The sequence below is a fragment of the Atta cephalotes genome (assembly GCF_000143395.1).
Source record: "Atta cephalotes unplaced genomic scaffold scaffold00038, whole genome shotgun sequence".
Taxonomy (NCBI): Eukaryota; Metazoa; Arthropoda; class Insecta; order Hymenoptera; family Formicidae; genus Atta; species Atta cephalotes.
Genome location: NW_012130102.1, coordinates 328812 through 354023, shown reverse-complemented (window position 1 = coordinate 354023; position 25212 = coordinate 328812). Strand labels below are relative to the sequence as shown.

General features: G+C 25.9%; 3 protein-coding genes across 3 annotated transcripts; all 3 read left to right on the top strand.

The window, feature by feature from the left end:
- The first annotated feature begins 1873 nt into the window (after positions 1 to 1873).
- Positions 1874 to 6208, top strand: LOC105621932 (lipase 3-like). Its single transcript, XM_012203370.1, has 7 exons — positions 1874 to 2084; positions 3142 to 3256; positions 3771 to 4014; positions 4750 to 4908; positions 5065 to 5149; positions 5480 to 5622; positions 6017 to 6208. The coding sequence occupies exons 1-7, from the start codon at positions 1874 to 1876 to the stop codon at positions 6206 to 6208; spliced, it is 1149 nt and encodes a 382-aa protein (XP_012058760.1).
- A 5096-nt stretch (positions 6209 to 11304) lies between these two features.
- LOC105621931 (lipase 1-like) lies at positions 11305 to 17589 on the top strand. The gene is made up of 7 exons (XM_012203369.1): positions 11305 to 11499; positions 11669 to 11867; positions 13689 to 13803; positions 14409 to 14652; positions 16127 to 16211; positions 16543 to 16685; positions 17398 to 17589. Exons 1-7 carry the CDS (start codon positions 11305 to 11307, stop codon positions 17587 to 17589), a joined length of 1173 nt encoding a protein of 390 aa, XP_012058759.1.
- Positions 17590 to 20456: 2867 nt separating this feature from the next.
- LOC105621873 (ankyrin repeat domain-containing protein 13C) lies at positions 20457 to 24936 on the top strand. Its single transcript, XM_012203311.1, has 9 exons — positions 20457 to 20580; positions 21220 to 21261; positions 21473 to 21577; positions 21917 to 22048; positions 22393 to 22604; positions 22943 to 23074; positions 23549 to 23710; positions 24128 to 24528; positions 24873 to 24936. Exons 1-9 carry the CDS (start codon positions 20457 to 20459, stop codon positions 24934 to 24936), a joined length of 1374 nt encoding a protein of 457 aa, XP_012058701.1.
- Positions 24937 to 25212: the final 276 nt, after the last annotated feature.

The following is a 25212-nucleotide window of genomic DNA, read 5'->3' as shown; positions in this document are numbered from 1 at the left end:
ACTACTACTACTACTATATATATATATATATATATATATATATATATATGTATATATATATATATATATATACATAGAATATGTATTGTATATAAACAAAATAATTCATATAAAAAGAATTAATTCTAAAAAAAAGTTAAATCTCAAAATTAACTTGACTTGTTTGATCCAAATAATCGTAATTGACTTTAATTAATGATCCATGAGCAATATGTCTTTTCTTATTAAAAAATTTAGATTAAAATCACATTCTAATTCAAATCTCTTTAGCTAAATTCTTTAGCTAAATTCTTTAATTAGCCAATAATTTTATTAGGACACTTTAGAAATCGTGCATAATTACATAGGTATACTACAGTTGATTGCACTAGCAATTTTCACAGATAGAATATAGCCCCTCTTTTCTGCCCTCTGTCCTGATATTCTAATTACCGTCACACAAATTTCTGTTCTGCATATTAAAACTTCTAATCCACGCATAATCAAATCACGATTAGGAAATATGGATTAAGAATCCAGTCGATCATAAAAACATTACTTTTTTTTATTAAAAAATCGGTTACTCAACCTAATTATGACTTAATTAAAAAGCCATTACAAATGTAGATATTGATTAATATGTAGATATTGAAAATATTGTAAATATTGTAAAAACATGAGATTAATTAAAATAAATAAATTCTTAAGGAAGTATGTGAAAAAAATAATAAGAATATATTTAATAACATATCAAAATTTTAATTAAAGGTTTTATTAGTATACGTTTATAATAAGCTGTTGTGTGAATTTTTATTTTTTACTAAGTAAGTATTAGTCGAACAGATAACGAAACTTTATAATTTTTTTTCAACAATTTTTATAAATTTTATAAATTCTAATAAAATTGTAGTTTATTTAGTAGATATTTGATTTAATTTTCAAAAATTGAAAATTAAAATCATTTTTATTTGTAATGAATTTTTTTATATTCACGTTAAGAAAAAAATCAACGCTAAATAATTAATGAATAAACTAATATCAAATATATCCGTAGGTTTTTTGCAATGCAAATGAAGACAGATGTCATAAAATTTACATCTAATATTACAGTGATCGACATTGCAAGTTGTATTTTACAATTTCATTGACATTACAATAAAAATAAGGATGAAGCTTGTTTCTTTCATACTTATCGTTTCTGTAGTATTACTGGAAGCAAAACTAAACTTCTGGGGAAATTTAGTATTCTCTCGAAAAGCAATATTCAACTATTTATTTTCTAAGGATAACAGTGTAATAAGAGTGAGGAAGCCAGAAGAAGTCAAAACTGCAATAAATAATGTAACGACATTGGATTTTGTAAGTGCAAGATTGTCTTTTGTCGTGAAATACACATTCAAAAAATAATATCGTGAGATAAACTATTAGAATTTTAATTAAAATGAAATGAATTTTGTATGTAAAAAAACATTTGCTATATTAGCGAATAATAAGTAGTAACAATACAATTATCGAGGTTCTTTTTTTTTCAAGCAATCAAAAATTTTAATAAAACATTGTTTATGAAATAAGAAACATCTCAATTGCATTATAAATTATAGAATGCTTTGAACAGATTTCGAGATTGTTAAAAGATTAATTATATTCACTAAAAAAAAAAATAAAAAAAGAAACTGAATAAAAAAGTAAATGTAAAACATTGCAATATTAATTATTTAAAAAATTAATTTTTATAACTACTTTTATTTTAATAATGCAGATTAATTGCATGCAATTTTGTACAAAATATTGTCTCCTTTATGTTAATAGATATTCTTTTTTATATTACGTAAAATATTGTATGTAAATATTAGATTATTGAAAAGTCTTGAATCTTTCTTTAATTCAATTCAATATGTCTACGCAGATTGGTTTAGTAGAGAAAAATGGTTACTCCGCCGAGGAACATTATGTCATAACAGAAGATGGTTACATCTTGGTGCTGCATAGAATATTGAGGAATTCTTTATTTAAAGGTCAAGGAAGTAGAAAAGTTGTATTTCTTCAACATGGTATTCTATCCACATCTGATTCCTGGGTATTAATCGGTGCTGGCAAAGATCTTGGTGAGTGATCATCAATACATTGTACTAGTCATTATTATATATTAATCGAATGACACCCGTTTTTATCAATGTAATTTAAACGTAATTTTAATCTCGGTTCAACTAACTCTTCATCTATTTCTAGTTCTATTTCTAGTTCTAAGAATTAGAACTTCTCTTTTCTATTCATTCATAGTCTGAATAAAATCTTTCACAAAACATGAAGAAATTCTATTGTCATGGATACGACAAATGGAATCATTATAAATATATACATTATATAGATTGATGTAGAAATTAAAAGAATTACAAATATCACTAACAGCAAAAATCATGGAATTTTCAATTTGAAGTCGCAGTTCTGGATGTGGAATAACTATATGTTACATTCACACACACATACACACACGCTCGGGCGAATATCCAGTTGAAACTAAAATCGATGATTAACCGATATGTTCACCTTGATTTTACTTGACCCAAGAACTTATAATGGGAACAATAGAACAACACAATAGTGAGTTTTGGCGAATTGGGAATTTATTTTAACAAATCAGATCAAGAATAGGATAGAAACTAGTAGTAAACAATTGAAGTTCAAAAAATAAAAAATTTAGCAAATTCGATTTATTCTATCATTAGATTAATTCTATTTGAGATATCTTATTATATTATCTGATAAAAATTTAATTATGTTTTATTTTAAATTAAAAAAAAATTAAAAACAGCTTTGTTATGTCTTAACAAAGCAGCAATAGTGAAATCATTTAAGTCATCTAACTATTTTCTAATAAAATTGATCATACCATAAAATTTATTATTACATGCTTAATAATAGTATATTTATTACGTTAACAAGAGAGTTTATAAGACAATCCCATTCTATTTTTATTTATCTAGATAATCATTTTGAAGAAATTTTTGTTAGAATAACAAAATATTGTAGATGACAACTTATACTTTGAAAGAAAATATTCTACTACTAGAATAAATAAAAAATGTGTAACAGAATTATCATGATTATTAATAATAATATCTGATCATAAGAAAACTAATGTATCATTATCTTGTATTCCAGCATTTTTATTGACTGATGAAGGATATGATGTATGGCTTGGAAATATCAGAGGAAATGCTTATTGTCGATCACATATAAAATTATCTCCACAAAATAAGAAATTTTGGCAATTTAGGTAAAACTTTATTTTGCAACTAGTCAAGTTTTTAAATTATTCATTTCGATCGATTTTTTTTCTTAACAAAAATATTGAAGCATACAATGCATTTTTGCACAGTTTCATATACTTTTATATTTTTTTATTAAGAAAATATTGATTTTAATTATTATAAAAATTTTATAAGAAATCTGGTTTAAATTAATTAACATAAGACAAATGTACATAAAGAAAAATAATTAAAATAACAAAAAGTCGAAATATTTTTAAAAAATATTTTATTTAATTTAAACTAGAGAGATTTCTCTTAAAATTTTTAATTAAAATAATTAAAATAATTAAAATTATTTTAATAAAAAAGTAATATCAAAACTCTCGTAATATTGTGAATGGGTATATTACATGTTTTAAATTTCTCATTAAGAAAAACTCAATTTTAATTATGATATTAAAAAATTTATAACAAATATTTAATGCTAAAATTAAAATATAATATAATAAAAGAGAAAAAAAATTTAATTTCATTATTCAGTTATCACGAAATAGGAACAAGAGATCTACCAGCTATGATTGATTATGTACTTAATTATACAAAACAAAAAACTTTGCACTACATCGGTCACTCGATGGGAACTACCATTTTATTTACTTTACTATCCATGAGACCCGAATACAATGCAAAAATAAAACTGGGAATCTGCCTTGCTCCAGTCGCTATATGGAAAGAAATACCTTCTTTTTTGGAAAATATTCGTAGGAAAATACCAAACATTATGGTAAAGAGATATCAAAATCATATTTTAAGAGAAATGAAGATATATTTCATATAAGTTATATGTATTAATTTTATCCTAATAATTAGGAGAATAATTGATATGTTTGATATTTATTTTATTACTATATTTATTATTATTGTAATAAATAATTGATTGTGATATTATATTATACAAGTTTTTTTTACCTCAAAAGTTTTTTTAGTAAACGTTTAATATTCTTTTATGAAATTTTTTTTGTAAATATTGTAAATAGAATTCTATATTATTAGTAGAGTTTCAAATATTCAATAAAGTAATTATATTGACTATACAAATAAGCTGATTGAAGTTTGATACGATATTTAAAAGTTACTTTGTGTAAAACTAGAAACGAGATAAATCGTTTTTAAAAAATCGCTCCAGAAATATTTCAAACTTCAACCAGCTGTATTATTGTCCCGTATAGTTTCAAAAACAATTTTATCCTGGTGAAAAAATTTCGCTGAGATTATTCCACGTTTTGCGAAATTGCTGAAAATTTGCTGAAATTTCACTGAAAATAAATTTTTCAGCTAACATATTTGAAAAATCGCTGAAATTAAACTATGAAATTTTTCTGTAATGCTAAAATTTTGCCGAAAAATGTTCCAAAACGTGCAGTAATTTCAGTGAAATTTAATGAATCAGGGTACGTTTACATATATTTTACTATTTTCGTATGTTTTCTTATATTTTACGTTTATTTTTGTTTATTAGGAATTCCTTGAGTCTAATGAAATATATGAGATAGCCCCCTTATCATCAACGAATATTAGGATTGGAAGAACACTGTGTACAGATAAAGCAATTACTCAGGCTGTCTGCATTGCGATAATATTTTTAACCTCTGGATCTGATATACCGCAACTTAATACTGTATATTATACGTCTTCAACTTAGCACGATATTGTTAATTGCAACATTGCTTACAGCTTTTAATAAAAATTCATTTTAGCTTTTAATTAAAATTAAATGTTTATACTCTAATATACAACAAATCAAAATTATTTTTAATTAAATCATTCGTTGCAGACGATATTACCGGAAATATTATCGTATTATCCGGCCGGCGTTTCCTTGCAAACATTAAATCATTTGTATCAAAATATCATTACTAGTAAGTATTCCTCTTTTCTTCAAACATATAATATTATAATATAAACTATGTTAATTATAAAGAAAGAAATTAATTTAATTGCTTTAAAATAACGTAATTAAAATGTTATGAGAGTTTCTTATTTTTGTATTACAATACTTTTATTAATAATATAAATAAAATAATATTAATAATATAAATAAAAGTTCAAGTAGCAGTTCTTTTAAGCATGTTGCTCACAATTACATAATATTTTATCTAAAAAATAAAAATTTGAGGTATTCTTCAATTTTATATAAATTTTATATAAATTTTATATTTTATGTAAATAATTAATATTGATTGTTGCAGAAAAATTTCAAACCTACGACAACGGATATTTCGACAATTACAAGAAATATGGACAAATGATGCCCATAATGTACGATTTAAAAAAAGTTACTGCGCCCTTGGCTTTATATTATTCCGTTAATGATGTGCTTGCTCGAAAATCGGTAAAGACATTTTTATTATTTTTATGTAAGATATATTTTTATGGGCGCAAACCAAGGAAAACAATTTTTTATAAAAAATTATACATTTTAAATTCAGACGTTTGCCATTTTGTAAAAATTGAGTATGTTTGAAATCGATTACAACAGATTACATTTCCCTTTTTTTACTTCCATTTCTCCCTCTCCTTTTTTTTCTCTTCTTTTCTATTTTTCTTACTCCTCTCATTCTTTGAGCTAATATTATTATTTATATTGTGTATATGAAAATAATATTTAAGAAGTAATTATTTTTTAAATTATTATTAGTTATTATTAATTTAATATTGTTTGTTATAACCACGATATTGATTATATTATAAATTTTATTGTCTTCCATATATATTTTTGTTCTTAGAGTGTCCTCGAGACATATAAGCAGCTGCCGAACGTTATCCTGCTGGAAGAAAATCCATATAAATTATTAACCCATTTAGATTTTTTATGGGCCATCGATGGTAAAACTCTATTATATGATCGTTTAATAAAACTACTTCAGGAATTTGACAATCAAGAGCGAACAATTAATGATGAATTTATCTATTTCTAATATTTTCTTGTTGAAAAAACATTTACTTATATATGTTTTTTTATTATATAACATTTATATATATATTTTTTTTTATTATATATTGAATATACTTTTGATAAAAAAAAACTCTCTCTTTGAAAGAAAAATATTCAATTATGGATCAGAAAATGCTTTAAACTTTCTTTTTTTTAGCAAATGTACTAAGAAAGTATTATTGCTTACATATTCATAAGAATAAGCTGATAACAAAAAAATTTTTTTCTAAGACTAGCAACACATTAATTAATGTACATATTTGAAGTACATATTTAAAAGATTTAATATTAAATAAATATTGTATTATATTTTTTAATTCTTTGTATAAAATTCTGATATTTAATATTATTAAATACAATCGACCATTATTAGTAAAGTTATTATTATTATTAATAAATCTTTTTGTATTTAGATTGGATATATATCTTAGGTAAAATAACCGATAAGACTTATTTAAAATAAAAAATATAAAATAAGTTTCAAAAACTTATTTAAAAAATCGTAAGAGTCGGTAAAGTAACTGACGACTTATTTGAAATAAAAAATATAAAACAGATTCCAAAAATTTATTTAAAATATTAAATAAGAAATAAGTTACAAGAAATTATTTAAAATATAAAATAAGAAATATGTACTTTAAATAAACGTTTTAAATAGTAAATACAAGATATTTAAATAATTTTTAATAAATCAAGACTTTTATTAAGCCTTGACTTATTGCTTATATATGCTTGCTTTTCTATTTTTTTATATTACGTGTTTGTTTTTCTATTTTTTTATGATTTTATTTATTTGAATATATAACTATATGAATTTATAAATATAGTTTCAAATTTTTTTATATTTACTATAGCCTATAATTATTATTTATTTAATAATATTAATCCTTCGCGAACCACAGGTGGAAAATTGAAACGAATCATATGAGTATATCTTGTATCCCACACATATACTTCATCATAAATATAATTGAACTATTCATCATCACTTTTACTGATTGGTAACGTAACTGATGCAATTTATTTAAAATAAAAAAATATAAAATAGATTCCAAAAAATTATTTAAAATCGATAAAAAACTGATACAACTTATTTAAAATATTAAATAAGAAATAGATCAGAAGAAGTTATTTAAAATAATAAATATTAAATAACGTTTTAATTTTTTCTTTATTTAAAATGTATATTTTAAATAAATTTATTTGAAATAAGACCAAGCCCTGATATCTTTAATTGTAATATGAACATTTGTAAATATTTTCAAATATTGATGTACAATGAATATTTATTTATAATGTTGTTAAATTTTATAAATTCATTATAATAAATAAACACTTTTTTGTTTCAATTTCTACTTGTGATACTACTGATTAATTATCCAGACCAAAAAATTATTAAATAACTCTAATCAGAGTAGATGTTTTATATAGATTTTTTATCACAAAAAGTAATGTTGTTAAACTTTATCATGTCAAGTTTTGAAGTTATTTTGAATTTTAAGACGATAAATCAGCGATTTATAGAAAGAACGTTATATTTATAGGAAGAATGTTGTAGACGTTGAAGATACGATCTCATTGATCACTTAGAGCGTTCTTCCTAAATACACTTAGTTAATAGCTCCGAAGGTTAGGTCCAGCTTGTCATGAGGGTGAATGTGTGTACTTTTAATTCCGTCTTTTTTCACTCCAACTTCGCTTCCATATATCGGACAAATGGCGCACAATAGCACGTATGTATATCTGATTCCTTCCCTTTTTGATATTATCCACCAACTTGCAAGTCTAGACAGAAATACTCATCCCGTCTTAAAGAATCGGAAAATAGCTGAACATAAAAATCATAATATATAACATATATAATACATAACATCATAAAAATATTATCATAATGTTATATAAGTTTACTTTTAAGTGACAAATAACGTCACGATGACTTACATCACGTTACAACTTATAACGTTTTCAGCCCGATCGGGTTTGCACTAACCTGGGTTGGAAAATTATAGCTTTGCTATTGATCGACATTACACGCTCTAGCAATAAAAGAACATGAAACATCATTAATTCAACCCACAAGATTGGAGGATAAAAAAATTGTTAAATTTTTCTCTAATCAGAGTAGATGTCAAATGATGCAAACCATCGGACAGAATTAAACGTCATTAATTATGATTCTGTGTTCTACTTGGGAATATATCTTGAAGAAATGCATTCTGGATGGTAGTGGCAGATCGTGGGCAATCATTATCGAAGCATAACTTTTTCAAAATAGATTTATGTTGGACTTATACTTTTTTCGATCACTTTTCAGTTTGCTCATTTATCGCTGATGCCATTTTTTTCCCGCTCTTTTTCCAACTTTATTACCTAACAGCAATTATGGAATATTTTAAATAGTTGGCGGTTTATGTTCGATACAATTAACTGAATCCTTAGCAAAATAGCATTAGCGCAGCGTTTACACAAAAGCAATAGCATAATTTTTCATAATTTCTCAATCACTTATTATAAGTTTTTTCAATTACTTATCATAAATTAATTATTTATTAATTAGATTTTATTTTTACCATCATCTATTTTGTTATTTACCAAATCGCTTTCACAGATTTTACTGTGCGTTTAGAGTTATATCTGAAAAAACAACGAAAGATTACATAAGTACATTTAAAAAAAAAATATGATCTGTAAGCGGAAGGAAGAGGTATATTTTTTATAAATTAAATGAAAGTATTTAATGGAATAAGATTTTTAAAACATAATTTTTATATTAAAAGTTTTATAAATATAAAATTTTAGTTAATAACCAGAAATTTTACGACCAAAAAAGAATACATCATGTACTCTTAAAAAAAAGTATGAGTGGTAAATCTAATTGTGTCTTTTAGAAATATTTTCCAAGATTTTTTGTAATTTTTACGACGGACAATATCTTTTATCATTTTACCTCATTCATTTCGCAAACTTTGATTGCAACTAACTTCTAAGAATGTTATTTTCTAACGAACCCAATCGCTGCAACTATCTACAAAGCGGTATCACGGTGTTTTAGAACAAACGCATGATTTGCAAAATGAAATTAAATGAACATATATACGACATATGACAACCAATTATAAAATTAATTTTTAACGATTCCAGCAAATTATTTAATAATTTAAAATGTTTAAATATTACCTAACCTTACCCGATAAGAGGCGATTTAAAAGGCCAGTTTGTGCAGTATCGCGAAATTACACACGGCCTTGAGAAGTCACCGATTATCGTTGTAAGACCGCGTTTCTATATATCTGTGTAAGCAGTACATTTGTTACACAGTTTCGATTTATCCGCCGCATGTGACAGTTAACGTAAAATCAATTTGCGTTCAAACATAATTAATTGCTGTCACCTTTCTAATTTTTGACTCGTTAGTTTAAGCTATTTCTATACCTCCTAAATATACTGTGAGTACATTAATATAAATAATAATTACGTAAGTAAAAACATATAAGGAAATTCTCATTTCTAAAAATTACATTTTCAAAATTGTGACATAAATCGATTAAGTTATTAATATTTGTAATGTTGACAATAACTAACAAAATTTGAAATTTAATATAAATTGAGAGAATTTACTATCCAGAAATTCATAGATCTTAGAAAGCATGTATATACTATAAAATTTATAAAGACAAAGTCTAAAAAAATAATAGAACAAAAAATAGATAGATTATTGTTTTTACATTTAATTTTTATTACATGTTTCGTAAACTCAGAAAAATAAAAAGTTAATACACACTCATTCACATTTTCCACTTTTTTTTCAATTTAATGCTTGATAATAAATAAATTGCTTTTAAGCGCGTTTACAGAGTATTAAGCGGCATTTACAACGAAATTTTAAAACGTAAAACTTAAACCTTAAGAAATTAATCAATCATAGCTGATCATTCCTTTCATATTCGATTCTGATTGTACAATTTCTTACAGTTTAAAGCTCAAAGGCTTTATGCCTTAACATCTCATCGTAGACGCTACTTTAAACATAAAAATGTATATAGTACAACTTAAAAACACCTCACAAATCTTTTTCTTAGTATCAGATTAAAATACTCACTTAAATCGTGATAAATTTAAAGAATTTTTTTGCTTGCTTTATTAAAAAAAATTTAGATTGAAGTTACATCCTAATTCAAATTAAATTTGTTAACTTTAATCACCAGTCTTAAAGTCAATGAACGATTTAGAAATCGTGCATAATTTATATATTATATGGCGGTTGTTTGCAGTGTCTAGTAGCAATTTTCACGTATCAGAATCTGAGTGGTCATTCTTCACCTTCCAATGTTTTTTGCCCTCTCTACCCAATATTCGAGCCATTTACATTCACGCAAATTCCAGTTTTAAAGTATTAAAATTACCAAACCACGCATAATTAAACATCGATTACAAAATATGGATGGATTAGCAATCCAGTGGATATAAAAATTGCATTTTAAAATAGGTTGTTTAAAATAGTCCCTTATGACTTATTTAATAATAAATTTACATCTATATGTATATATATATATATATATATCTACAGTATATGTATATATACTTGCGTTCATGATTAATTCTTTACTGAATTTATCAAAAATAAAAATAAGAATAAAAGATTTAATATTAGAATATATTCGAATATTACTTGAAGTTTTTATTAGCGTAATTTATTAATAAACAATTCAACTTTTATATTTACTTTTTATAAAGTAAGCTTTAATGAAAAAACAAATAACAAACTTTATAATTTTGTTTAAACAAATTTTCTAAACATTTAAACTTAAAATTTAAATAAATTTAATTTTTTTAAACAAATTTTACAAACTCTAACAAAATTATAATTTAATTATTAGATGAAAAAAATTAATAATTATTCTTCATGTTAACAAAGAATCAACGCCAAATAATTAATCAATAAACTAATACCAATTATATTTGTAGGTTTTCTGAACTGCAAATGATGACAGACGCCATAAAACCGGATAAAACTTATATCTAATAGTCGGCACTTGCAAGTTGTAATTTACATTTTCAAGTATCGACACTTCAATGAGAATGAGCATAAAACTTGCTTTCAACGTATTTATGCTTACTGCAGTTTTACTGGAAGCAAAACTGAATCTTTGGGAAAACTTTGCATTTTCTCAGAAAACAATATTCAACTATCTTTTTCCTAAGGATCCCGGTATAATAAGAGTAAGGAAGCCAGAACAAATTCAAACAGCAAACAATGTAACTACGTTGGACTTTGTGAGTATGAGATTGTCTCTTAATATGTACTCAAAAAAACAATAGTGCAATTATATATACATTAACAAAGAAAATTAATTACTTAGATAAAAGAAATATTTTGCTGCATTAATTGTTTTAAATTAACGACAATTTTGCTTTTATTTCGCTCTGGGATATATCTATGCAGACCGGATTGGTAGAGAAATATGATTACCTAACCGAAGAACATTATGTCATAACAGAAGATGGTTATATCTTAGTAATACATAGGATATTAAGAAGTCCACTGTCTAAAGATTACCAAAGAAAAAAAATTGTGTTTCTTCAACATGGTATTATATGTTCATCTGACTGCTGGGTGATGATTGGTCCTGAGAAAGATCTTGGTGAGTGATATATGTATTGATTATTATGACCTGATATATTAATCAAATTCCGAATAATTTTGTCATAATAGCAATATAACTTCAAGCAAATCAGCAAAAAAAAATCAGTAATATAACTTCAAGCGGAATTTCTCACATTTCACTTTCTGTATTCATTTTAAATTTGTGTAAAATCTTTCACAGCACAATTTAAACAATTCTATTTCTATATATCAAAAAGTGAATAATAATAAATAATAAAAATAATTATTTTAAGAAATAACTATTTTAAAGACTCCTTTAATTATAAATTAAAACATAGATTCACGAGACATTAGGAGTCAGCGCTTCTTGTCGACCAATTTTTAAACTTAAAATTTGTCTAATGGTGCAATATTCATTTTGTTCTTTATATTCTTCGTATTATTAATTGATGAACTATTGTAAAATGCGGATTGCTTGGTCTATGAGATGAATAAAAAAATTTTTATAATATTTAAATTTAATATTACAAATTCCATCAAGTTTCTTATGTAAGGAAAATACTTGTTTTGATTTAGCATTGAGATGATCAATCCATCATCACTCAGCTATGAAACTGCAGTGTCACAACATCGATTAATGTTGATCATCGCGTATCATTACTTGATCTATGCAATGTGCATTTGGAAAAAACATGAGATGTATTTTGAGATTTATTAAACAACGATATAATTGTTCAATGTCGGTAATTATTTATATATGTATTTACTGAAGATGTATTTACTGCTCAAAACAAAGCCGAAACGTCCAGAAATTATTAAATTATATTTATATATATATATTTTTTTATCATTGATTATATTTGTGCAAATAATGCTGATTCCTAATGCCTCAAATGAATCTATGTCTTAATTTATCAAAAAGTGAAATAATTAAATATATACATTATATAGATAGATGTAATAATTAAAAGAACAACAAATATTTTATATTGCTAATCTAAGCACGAACTGTGAAATTTTCAATATCTCATATTTTCAAGTCTCACTGCTCTGAACATGATATTGTGTTAATTGCATATACACTCACATATATACGTACGCATGTGTATGATTGTTTGTCCAGTTTACGCTAAAATTGAAGACTCAACATGTTTACCTTGACATTACTTATTTTTGAGAACTTATAAGGGGGACAATGAAACTCAGGTGAAAGTCTTGATGAATATTTATTATGTGAAATATAGATCAAGAGATTATCTTATAGAGGCAAAATAATAAACACTTAAGTTTCGAGAAACAAAAAAATTTAACGAATTTAGCAAGTAAATAGATTAGCTTTATTAGGAATCTTAACTGTTAATTTATAAATAAATTATCTTATAAAATTTGACCAAGATTTGTTAAATTCAGAAAATTAATAAATAATACTTTGTTATTTTAATCATCTTTGTTATCGTAAAAACAGCAGCATCGATTTAATAAAATTCTCCGAATATAAAATTTATCAATTTATATAACAAGAAACGATTTATTAAAATACACTTAATAAAAATAGATTTATTATATTACATTGATAAAAGATGATCTTATTAAATCAAGCTTTTATTTTACTTTTTTAATCAAATTAGAATGTTTTTAATAATTTAAATTTTTTGTTAAAACAACGAAATATTTTAAACAACAAAATATCTTATATTTAAAAAAAACAGATAATACACTTCAAACAAAAACTTTAAATAGAACATTACCAAGGTAAATATATGATAAGGAAGGAAGCAATTAAATTTTTATAATAATGAGTACTAATAATTGACTCGATAATATAATGAGAAAACTAATTTATATTCTTATCTTGTAGCGTTCTTATTGGCTGATAAAGGATACGACGTATGGCTTGGAAATTTCAGAGGAACTTCTTATTGCAGATCACATACAAAAATATCTCCAAGAAATAAGGAATTTTGGCAATTTAGGTAAAATTTTATTCTAGTATTATCTAAAGAAATTTTTACTCTTTTTCGACATTTTAATCATTTATTTTTATCTTATATTTCTTAAATTTTATTTAACATATTTTACTTAGAACATCAAATTAAAAAAAAATCAATTTTTCATTAATAAAATATATGAAAATTCGTAATACTGTGCACATGTGTATTTATACACATGTGTAAATAAAATAATTGTGGGATTTAAAATGCTATAATTGAGTAAAGAAACAAGTTAAAAAATGAAATCTAAAAAACATTATTCAAAAGCAAGTTAAATATTGTTTACTGTATGACATAAACAAATAAATAATGTACATACTTTTAAAAGAAATTATAGTTAACTATTTTAAATAATATTTCTTTAAATTTGTTTAATATTAACTTTAAATTTGTTTAGTGTGTAACTGATTCTTTAAAAATAAGTTATGGCATTTTAAAACCCTATAATTTTACACACTGTATATTTCGACATTCTCGTTAAGAAAAAAATCGATCCTGATTGAGTTAAAAAGTTTGTAACGAATAATCAGTGTTTTACAGCATTAAAAAAATAATAAAGAAAATAGAATTAACTTTTTATTGTCCAGTTATCACGAGATGGGAACGAGAGACCTGCCAGCTATGATCGATTACGTACTTAGTTACACAAAACAACAAACTTTGCACTACATCGGTCACTCGATGGGAACTACTACGTTATTTATTTTATTATCCATGAAACCTGAATACAATGCAAAAATAGAATTGGGAATCTGCCTTGCTCCGATTGCTATTTGGAAAGAAAGAATTCCCTTACCGGAAAATATTTTTAATAAAATACCAAAGATTGTGGTAAGAATCAGACATCAATCGTATTTTAAGAAAAAGAAAAATATATTTTATATATTTTTTTGTATCAACATTATCTTTCTTATTAGCCTAATAATTTTAAGGAAAATAACTTTAATCGCGACATTTTATTTAATATATTTATTAATTATAAAATGATGATTAATAAAGTTATGTACAGCTATCAAATAAATAACTAATTAAAGTAATTAAAATAATTAAAATAATTAATTAAAACGTTTTCTTTATAATATTATGTATTTTACCTCTAAATTTCTTCTATATGTTTATATATATGTATCTTCTATGTGTTCTGCATTTTTTATAAAATTCAGACAAATTTTAAAAATTTATAAATGTGATATTCTAATTATAATAATCTATTATAAAAATTAAATTAAATCTGTAACTATAATAAGTGATCATTTATTTAAACAAGGCAAGAGAATAGAGAAGCAAACAAGTGTGAAAGCGTTCTATTTGAATTAATACTTAAAACTTACAAGTATATTTTAATTTCACTAGATTTTTGAAATACGAAAAGAAAAAAAATTAATTTTTTCAACAAGATAAACGAAGCAAAATCCTTTTTTAACACTCACATTGTTAACATTCCATGCACTGAATTATTTTCTTGTTTTTTATCCTTTTTCTTAATACTGAAGTATTATCTTTATGTTCTTAGAATTTCTTCAGATTTATTTATAAATGTGTCATATATAAAAAAACCCAAACATAAATAAATTTTTTAATATCAATATATAAATGATAAAAAAGAAAAATAATAATAAACAATTAAAAGGTGAATAAAAGGTGAATAACATTAAAAATATTTATAAAAATAATAGAGATTAAAGTGTTATTTTTAATGTGATTCTTCACCACAAACCACTATACAAATAACCGTTCAACCTAATGTCTCGCGCATAACTGAAGTAGAGTGAAATCAATATGCTAGAACATGTTTCAATTCGTTTATTTGTTTCAGTTACAAAGTTCACATTCGTTCCGTGTTACTTTCACCTCTGGTCTCAACTACATAGTTTATGCATTTTAATTATTATGTGTATTTTGTAGAAATTAATATATAATTATTATAATATTACATTTGCTCCTTATATTATATGCTATATAATCTCAATTACAATTCAATATTTACATATTTTATTTTTGTTTAGGAATTTCTTTATTCTAATGAAATATATGAAGTGGCCTCCTTATCATCAACGAGTATCAAGGTGGGAAGAACATTGTGTACAGATAAGGCAATTACTCAGATTGTTTGCATTGCAATAATATTTCTAATCGCCGGATCTAATCCAGAGCAATTTAATACTGTAGGTACATTTGCAATTTAGCACGATTTTGCAAATTGTAACACTATTTTTTATAAAAACTATAAAAATTACAAAATAAAATTTCTATATTTTTACGTATAATAAATCAAAATTGTTTTTAATGAAGCCTTTCGTTGCAGACGGTATTACCGGAAATATTATCGAATTATCCAGACGGCGCTTCCGTGCGAACATTTGAACATTATATCCAAAATATGATTACAAGTGAGTATTTCTCTTCCCTTCAAATATGTATTAAAGAGGAAAACTATTATATTACACAGTACAATGGTATAATAATTTAATAATTTAATAAGATTGATAGAATTTTATTAATGAAATTATTATAACAATTTGATTTATTAGTTATAGTATTTATTAGTATTACAATATTACAGTATTATACTATTGCAGTATTAATTACAGTATTTATTATAAGTACGTTGTTTACAGTTACATGACATTTTATGTTTATCTAAATAAAAATAACAAATTTGTGAATATCTCTTAATTTCAATTCCATATCTATGTGGAAAAATAATATTAATTATTGCAGAGAAATTTCAAACTTACGACTATGGATATGCTGACAATTACAAGCAATATGAACAGATATCACCTCTAACGTATGATTTTAAAAAAATTACTGCTCCTTTAGCTTTGTTCTACGGTGCTAACGATATGATTGCTTTAAAATCGGTAAGATCACTTTTGAATTTTATATGTATAAAACATTTTTAATTAAAAAATATCGGAAAAAAAGGAATAAAATTTTTCAATTATCTATATGTATACGTTATATACAAGAAATTTATTTGTTTATTTTGCCAGCTACTTTTATACATTTATATAAAAATCTAATGAGTAGCCAAGAAAACGATTAAGGAAAGATTTTAATTTAAACTACTATATCATCTCACAATTAATTAATATTCAATTAACTAGTATGTTATAAAAAAACCAACGAATCAAAAATATTTTTTTCTTTATAAATAATTTAGATTATTTTGAATTCTTTGACATTCTAAAAGATTGAATCGCATAATTTTCTTTTTATATTACATTGTCCGATAAAATGTAATTTCTTTTTGTCTTTGGCATGTGTGAAATGTTATTTTTCGAAGATTTTTTGCCGCTGGAATCCGTGTGCTCAGAAAAATTCTATCACATTACATTTTCGAAAAATTGGAATCAGTAAAAAACAATGATTTCGGTCATATTGAATGATATTGCGGTTAAAGAAATTTAATTCTGTTTTGTCTACACTATCTTAAAGTGCTATTTTTTTATCTTTAAAATAAATTTTGTTTATTTTTATAGTTTTTTATAATGAAATGGGTTTTAAACTATCTGTCCGATGTTCACTCGGAATAACGTATTAATTTCATAGTCTTCTACATTTTGTTCCCAGAATGTCCTCGAAATATATAGGCATCTGCCGAATGTAATTCTGTTGGAGGAAAATCAACATAAATTGTTTACCCATTTGGATTTTTTATGGGCCATTGATATTAAAATCCTACTATACGATCGTTTAATAGAACTACTTCAGAAATTTGATAATGACGTGTGGACAATCGATGATACATTAATCTATGTCTAATTCTTTCTTGTTAAAAACATTTTATTTATTTACTTTCAGATTATATAAGATTATATATTCATTTTTTGAAAAAAAATTAATATTAAATTACAGACCAGAAAAGTGCAAATTATTTTTTATATAATAGAAAAATGTTATTCCTTATTAATGCAATAATAGATACTTTTATGTATGCTGTTCGTATCGAATAAGTTTCTTTCTAAAATTAGCAATATAAGAAATACATTTAAGAAATGTATTTAAATTAAAAAATAATATTAAATAAATATCATATTTATCATTTTTGTATAAAATCATTTTGTATAAAATTCTGCAAATTTTATAGAATGTGAGTGGTCCCTTAAATTTTTATTTTTTCCTTTCCTATTCAATATTGAATAGGACAATTTATTTTTATGTGATTTTTTTGTACATTTATCTGTTTTTTTATTAATTACTTTTAGTCTTATTTGTCTTGCGTGAAATACTTGGTTAATTACATTTATTATTATATCCGTTTTTGATTAAGAAGAATATATTCAACACCTTTTTTAAGCACTTGGCGTAAATTTTTTTTTTAAAGATTTTTTTTTTAAAGATTTTTTTTCCATCATAAGACAACAAATGAATTACCAACATTTTCTAGTGATTGATTAATTTTATTTATGTTATTTATTAAAATCGAAGGTATAACTCATTTTTTACTTATTGATGTCATACTAGTTTCATTCCTTTCGAAATGTATCTAACATAATATACAAAGCAAAATCGTGAAATCGTCACGTTTAAAGCCTATTTTACAATGTGCTCTTTATTTCTTATTTTTTGTTTTTTACCTTTTGCTTTTTTCTCTTTTGCAACCGTTTTATTAACAATTTTTGTATTTCTTGTTTCTTTCGTTAACTTTTATCTCGGGCGATATAAAACAAAAAATCGGATAAGAAGCAAAATGACAAGATTCCAGTAAACGAGAATGGATTGAAATTTTTTTCTATCTGAATGCGTATTTTAAATAGCGAATATTTTTTTTTGGATTTAATTTGATTCAATTGGATGCAATTGGATTGAAAAATTGCATCTCCTATTCAAAATTTTGAATTGAACAGTATTTCACAATACACAGAAAAAGCTAATATTAGTTTTAGATTGAAAGACATAGAGATATGCTCCATGCAATTCCTATAAATGAATAAAAATGCTTTCAGGATGAAAAGCATTCATTTTAATATTCGTGAATCGATATTTCTGAAAATCTGAATTCATTTCAATCCATTTCAATCCATTCTCGTTTGCTGGGACGTTAGACAAGAATCTGTGCTCCCCGCTTAACAATAAAACAAAATTTTAATTAGGCGTCATTATTATTTTATTTATTTTCTTGTGTTTTTAATTATATTTAATTATGTTTAATAAAACATTTGGATAATTTATATTAAATATTTTAAGACTGTGGAGGGCTTACTGACATATCGGCTAAGTTCAAAACGATGTGACTACGTAGTTTATCATTTGAGAATAGATGCAGATGACACTAGTGTACAAGGGCTTAATGATCTCGTAATATTTTTAACAATTTCCCATATTTTAAATTTATAAAAGATTCTCTAAAAATATCCTAAACGTCTTTGATTTTTTTCAAGTTTGCTTAGAGAAAGAAGAATTAGAATATTCCAGAATTCGCACATATATGAGGAGTTCTATGATTTTCTCTTTTAAAGTGTTCCAATTCATATAAAAAATTTGTAAAATTGTTTAAAAAGGTATACAATTACATAGAAATTTTGAAAAATTTTGAAACTGATTATAACAATTTTGAAAAATTATGTCAATGTCATTCTCAAAATATCCGACGAATTGGCTAATTATAGGTTCATCCTCATGAACGTGGCTGCTTGTCGCCAATTTTAAAATGAGTGTAGGCGGCGATATCGAACGGTGATTTTTGCCACCGTAAGTCCCACCAGATGCAAATGCCGGTGTGGCCGCATTACGGGCTTGTCTGCGAGCGTAAGAACATTTTCGCGTACGTTCAGTAAATATAATAATTACGCGCGCGTCGAATGTCATCAAGCGCGATACAATCGTTGAACATGTTCCGGAGTGCCATGTTTGCCATGAGTGAATAGCTTTCTCGGACGATCGCTTTTCCTTCAATGTGCGTTGACGTTTACTCGGTTGTACGATCGCACGATCGCACCGATTTTCCGAATATGTTCCTCGAGACGGAGCGTGTCAGTCGTGCGAACAAATGTAACGAGGCTCACGAGGGTTAAAAATTGCCGACCTGTCATTTTCGGCCATCCGTATCGCAGTGACTCCGTCGAGTACACTGCCAAGTTGATATCCTATTAGGGAAGAGCGGTTAGGCCTCAAAGTATACACATACATACATCACATACACACAACACAGACACACGCGCGCGCACACACACGCGCGCGCGCGCGCATTTTGCATTCGGCCGTACAAGTGTTCCGTAACTAACGGGAAGGGAACTTGGAGCTATAAATTTGAGAAGAATTGAGAATAATTGAAGCAAACACGATCATAATGTTGATTGCGATTCCCACGGAGGCGCCAAGATTTGAACTTACAGAAGTATTGTTGTTTAACACAAGGAAGTGTCGATAAAGGTACTATAAGATAAGAGGAGAAGGGGAAAGAAATATGACAATTACGTAAAAGTATATATTAATCAAAGTGTCAACATGTCAAGTTGCAAGCTCGCCGGAGGGCGAGACTTGCGTGCATTATGATACCTGTTAACGTCCAGTTAACGTCAGTAATCGTGATGATCCGCGTCGACGTCATGCATGGCACATGTTGTAATACGAAACGTCAAAGTTTGTGTTCAGTTCTGCCGTTGTAACGCGCATGATAGGGATCTCGGATGCCGATGATCATGGCGCAGGAGAACGAGGAGTATCCGCTTCACAGATGTATATTTCAAGGGGACGTGAAGACGCTGAAGATCTTGATTGGTACACATGATATTGCTGAAAAGGATAAACAAGGTTTGCTTCCTTTATAAAAATTTAATACTACAAGGGAGTTGATCATTTCCCGGTTAGACCAGTCTGTCAAAAACAAACCCAAGCAAAACAACAAAGCATGATAATGTCATTTTGAAGATATTTGACATCATTTTCATTGTGATGACTTATTGTTATGCTTGTGAACGAGTGACTGCAAACTTTGCTGATTTTTACATGGCCCTGCAATTTCAAATCAAATTGTATGTATGCTATATGATGGAACGTTAATCTCAAACAATGCTGTATGACACATTAGTCTCAGACAAATTTTAAGTTGAGCATAGGGATAGTTTTAAAAATATGGGAAGTCAAAATAGTTAAATTTCTAAAATTGTCCACAATAGATATGAAAAGAAAGTTGAAAGTTCTTGTATAACAATGAGATTTTGATTGAAATTAGCCAAAACGATTCTCTGACCGTCATACTTAAAATCCTCCATCTGCTTAATTTTTTTAAGAAAGTAAAACTATCCCACAAAAAGATTTTGCTGAATTTCTCGAAATGGATGCAAATACAAAAAACAGTTATTGCAATAAAAACTGTTTGTTCCAAAATTTTTGGAATTCTGCAGAAAGATATATTTATATACTTAAATCTTTCATGTATGTATGTTACAGGAAACACACCTTTGCATTTAGCTGTGATGTTAGGAAGAAAAGGTACGGACATCTTTTGTCTTATTTCATCGCATTAGAATGTTTAAAAAATTTTATTCCATCTGTTCAGATGTTAAAAACACGATATATAAACTGATAACGAGTTTTATATATACTCATAAAATTCAAATGTTAAAATTGAGGCTGTAAAATATTAAAATTAATTTTTAAATTGAAATAGATTGGATATATAGTTTGTTTCATTATGTTACAGCATGTGTTCAATTATTGCTTACACACGGGGCACCTGTAAAGGTGAAGAATCTAGCTGGTTGGAGTCCATTGGCCGAAGCAATTAGTTACGGAGATAGAATAACCAGTTCGTATGAAATAATAATAATAGATTTAGAAATTACCTATTTTGATAAGAAATATATTAGTTATAAAAAGAATAGTTAAAATTTAAGTTTTAATTTCTCTTACTTAACTTACATTTTGTGTAATGTATTGTAACATATTTATACAGAGAATATTTCACTTTTAACAAATTAGCTATTACTTAGATAATTTGAAAAAAAATTCCTAGTATAAAGCATTAATTTCAGTTTTTATAAGTTACAAGTGAATTTAAACATGCAGATGATCTAGTAGGAATGATACATCTTATATGATTCTATAATTATGATGCGTAAGATTAATTTAAAAATGTTTTTCATAGTATCATCTTTAGTACGTAAATTGAAGCAACAAGCGAGAGAACAAATGGAAGAAAGAAGGCCGAATTTAGTTGCTGCATTGCATCAAATGGGTGATTTTTATATGGAATTAAAATGGGATTTTCAAAGTTGGGGTGAGTTTCGATGAAATTGAGTGCTGATTAAATCCAAAACTATGAATAACTTATAGACACTAACATTTAAAAAACGTTTCCCTTTTATTAAAAATTGTATTCTATAAATGCCTATGAAAAAAATTAATATATACGCTTATGAAAACTAAAAAAGAATTTGTATATAATTATCGATATCCTCTTTACAAAAAATCTTTGAGAAGAAAATATATCTTATTAAGTTTATTACAAATTTTGTTAGTAATGATTCAATCAAATGACTTATTTTATTTTGTATATTCTGCATAATTTTTTATATTTCCTGTCCAATGATCAGCCAATAATAAATTCGTTTGTTCTTTTAGTACCGCTAGTCTCGAGAGTGTTGCCGTCAGATATATGTAAGATACACAAAAGTGGAGCTTCAATTAGGATGGATACGACTCTTGTAGATTTTAATGATATGAGGTGGGAGAGGGGTGACATATCTTTCATCTTTAATGGTGACCAAAAGCCTAGCCATTCATTGACTGTCCTCGACAATAAAGCCAAACTTTTCCAAAGAGTGAGATATGAGGTTAATAGTACATTAAATCCATTTATTTTCTTTATGTTTATGCTTTCACATGTGTAATATGCAAAAAACTTATTTTGTATATCCTTTTGTATACCTATAAATTTTATATTTTATATTTATACATATAATGAAAACTCTAGCACTTCGATAGATGTCTTAACATATACATACATAATAAATATTATTTTATGTTGAGATAGTTCTACAATGACAAACAGCAATCTAGGCAGTTATTAGATTTTTTTATTTATTACATCATTAATCTTGTACGTACATATATTAAAATTGTTACATTATATCGATATGTTATATTGAAAGAATCCTTTTTTTGTATTTAGGAAACAGAGCTTGAAATAGAGGATGAAGTTGATATTCTTATGTCTAGTGATATTATGGTAGCGCAAATGTCTACTAAAAGTATCACATTTTCTAGAGCACAGACAGGATGGATTTTTAGAGAGGACAAAAGGGTGAGCATGTTTCTGTATCGATATTAACATATTAATATGTCTAAATCTCTGCTGTGTGAAATAAATCACGAATAGGAAAAAGCCTTTAAAAGCCGACGCCAGTTATTGTTGCATAATCAATTTTATGATGTATTACAAAACTCTCCTCAAACGTTTCGACTCACGGTTAGGGTCCTCCTTAATGAAAAATTACGATAATTTAATAAAAATGTTACAATTTAAAACCTAATAATATTGATATTAACAGTAAACTATGTAATATATATATATATAGTATCATAGTTCCATATCATGTTTTCTTTAAATTCTTCAGAAGTTTTAATAATTTAGGGAGATAATAATAATTTAATCGGAGATATTTTATAATAACCAAATTAACTTAAAAATGACATAAAAAAATATAGACAAAATATTTTTAATTAATATATAATATTTTATTATTTATAATATTTTATTATAAATATTTAAAATTAGGAAATGGTAGGCGCTTTTCATGCTGATTTTTATCAAATCAATGGTATGGTATTAGAAAGTAGAAAACGTCGTGAGCATTTAAGCGAGGAAGATCTTCAAAAAAATAAAGCTATTATGGAATCCCTTACTAAAGGCAGCTCTCAAGGATTTAAAAATGGCGAGGTAATATTTTTGTTGTAACATAACATATATTATTGCTTTGGGACTTTTGTTTCTTGCAATTATAGTAAGTTATGAAACAAGAAATTACATAAATATTTTCTTCCAATATTCAAAATAAATTAGTTCTTTTTCAAGCTATTCATGTTTAAAATTAGTAAAACAGGAGCTAAATTTTTATTATATGCCATAATGTTTATTTTTCTAATGAATGTTATATACGAAAGATAAGAAAGAAAATATGTTATATTTTAAGATGTAATATGCGCGCGCGCGTGTGTGTGTATGCGCGCGCGTGCGTGCGTGCGTGCGTGCGTGCGTGCGTGCGTGCATGCGTGCATGCGTGCATGTGTGTATACAGTTAAAGGATTTTAATACAAAATAAAATAAATGTTTATTTACTTATTACTTATTACTTAGCCTCCTATGAGAAGAGCATCGTTGAATCCGCCACCGAAATCAAATATAACGTGGGATGAATACATCGTTGCTTCACCTGGTCAGTGTCCACTTCTAGGAAGAAATCTTGTTTATAAAGAAAGTAGTAAATCTTTCAAAGCTACTGTGGCAATGAGTCCAGATTTTCCCCTTACCGTCGATATGCTACTCAATGTTTTGGAAGTGATCACGCCGTTTAAGCATTTAAGCAAGCTACGCCAATTCGTACTTATGAAGTTGCCCCCTGGATTCCCAGTTAAGATCGACATACCAATTCTGCCTACAGTCACTGCTAAAATAACTTTTCAAGAGTTTGCCTTCCGAAATGATATAGATCCAGAATTGTTTCAAGTGCCATCAGACTACTTCGAAGACCCAATGAGGTAAAATTCACTTTCGATAAAGTAGATTAGATTACTGTATTATTTTATAGATTGCTCAAAAAATTGATACAATCCCAATTTATCATTTTTTTGTCTAAAATTCATCATTTTAGAGTATATTTTTTTGTAAATAAAATTAAAATTAAATAAAATTAAAAATAAAAATTAAAAAATTTTTATTTATTTGATATAAACGAAGATTATATTAAAAAATCTATAAAATATACAGCGATCTTTTTTATTTCTGACCTTTTGAGAACAGAACACGAATAAATTAAGTATCGAAATGTTTTGTTTTTTGCATTTTATTGTCTTAAGTTTGAAGCCACAATAATACGTTTCAGAAATTACGGTGCGTACCTAACTATGATGATGGTTCTTCATACCGCGTCATGTGCTCGAGGATAAACGTCAAGATAAAAATAAAAAGAACGTTGTCGGATTTGTTATTTTAACAAACTTTTTTTTCTCGTTAACAAATTATATGATCTTTGTTTAATTTAATTGTGTTATTAATAGAACAAATACAGAATTATTCACATTTTGACTTTGATAATTAACTTTTGACAATTCTAATAAAAATGATCCAACAGTGGATATTTATTTTTAGCATTATGCTTGCTTGACATTTTTTGCAGATTTTTTGTGATTGCCTTGCAAACACTTTAAAGGGGTTTAATTTTT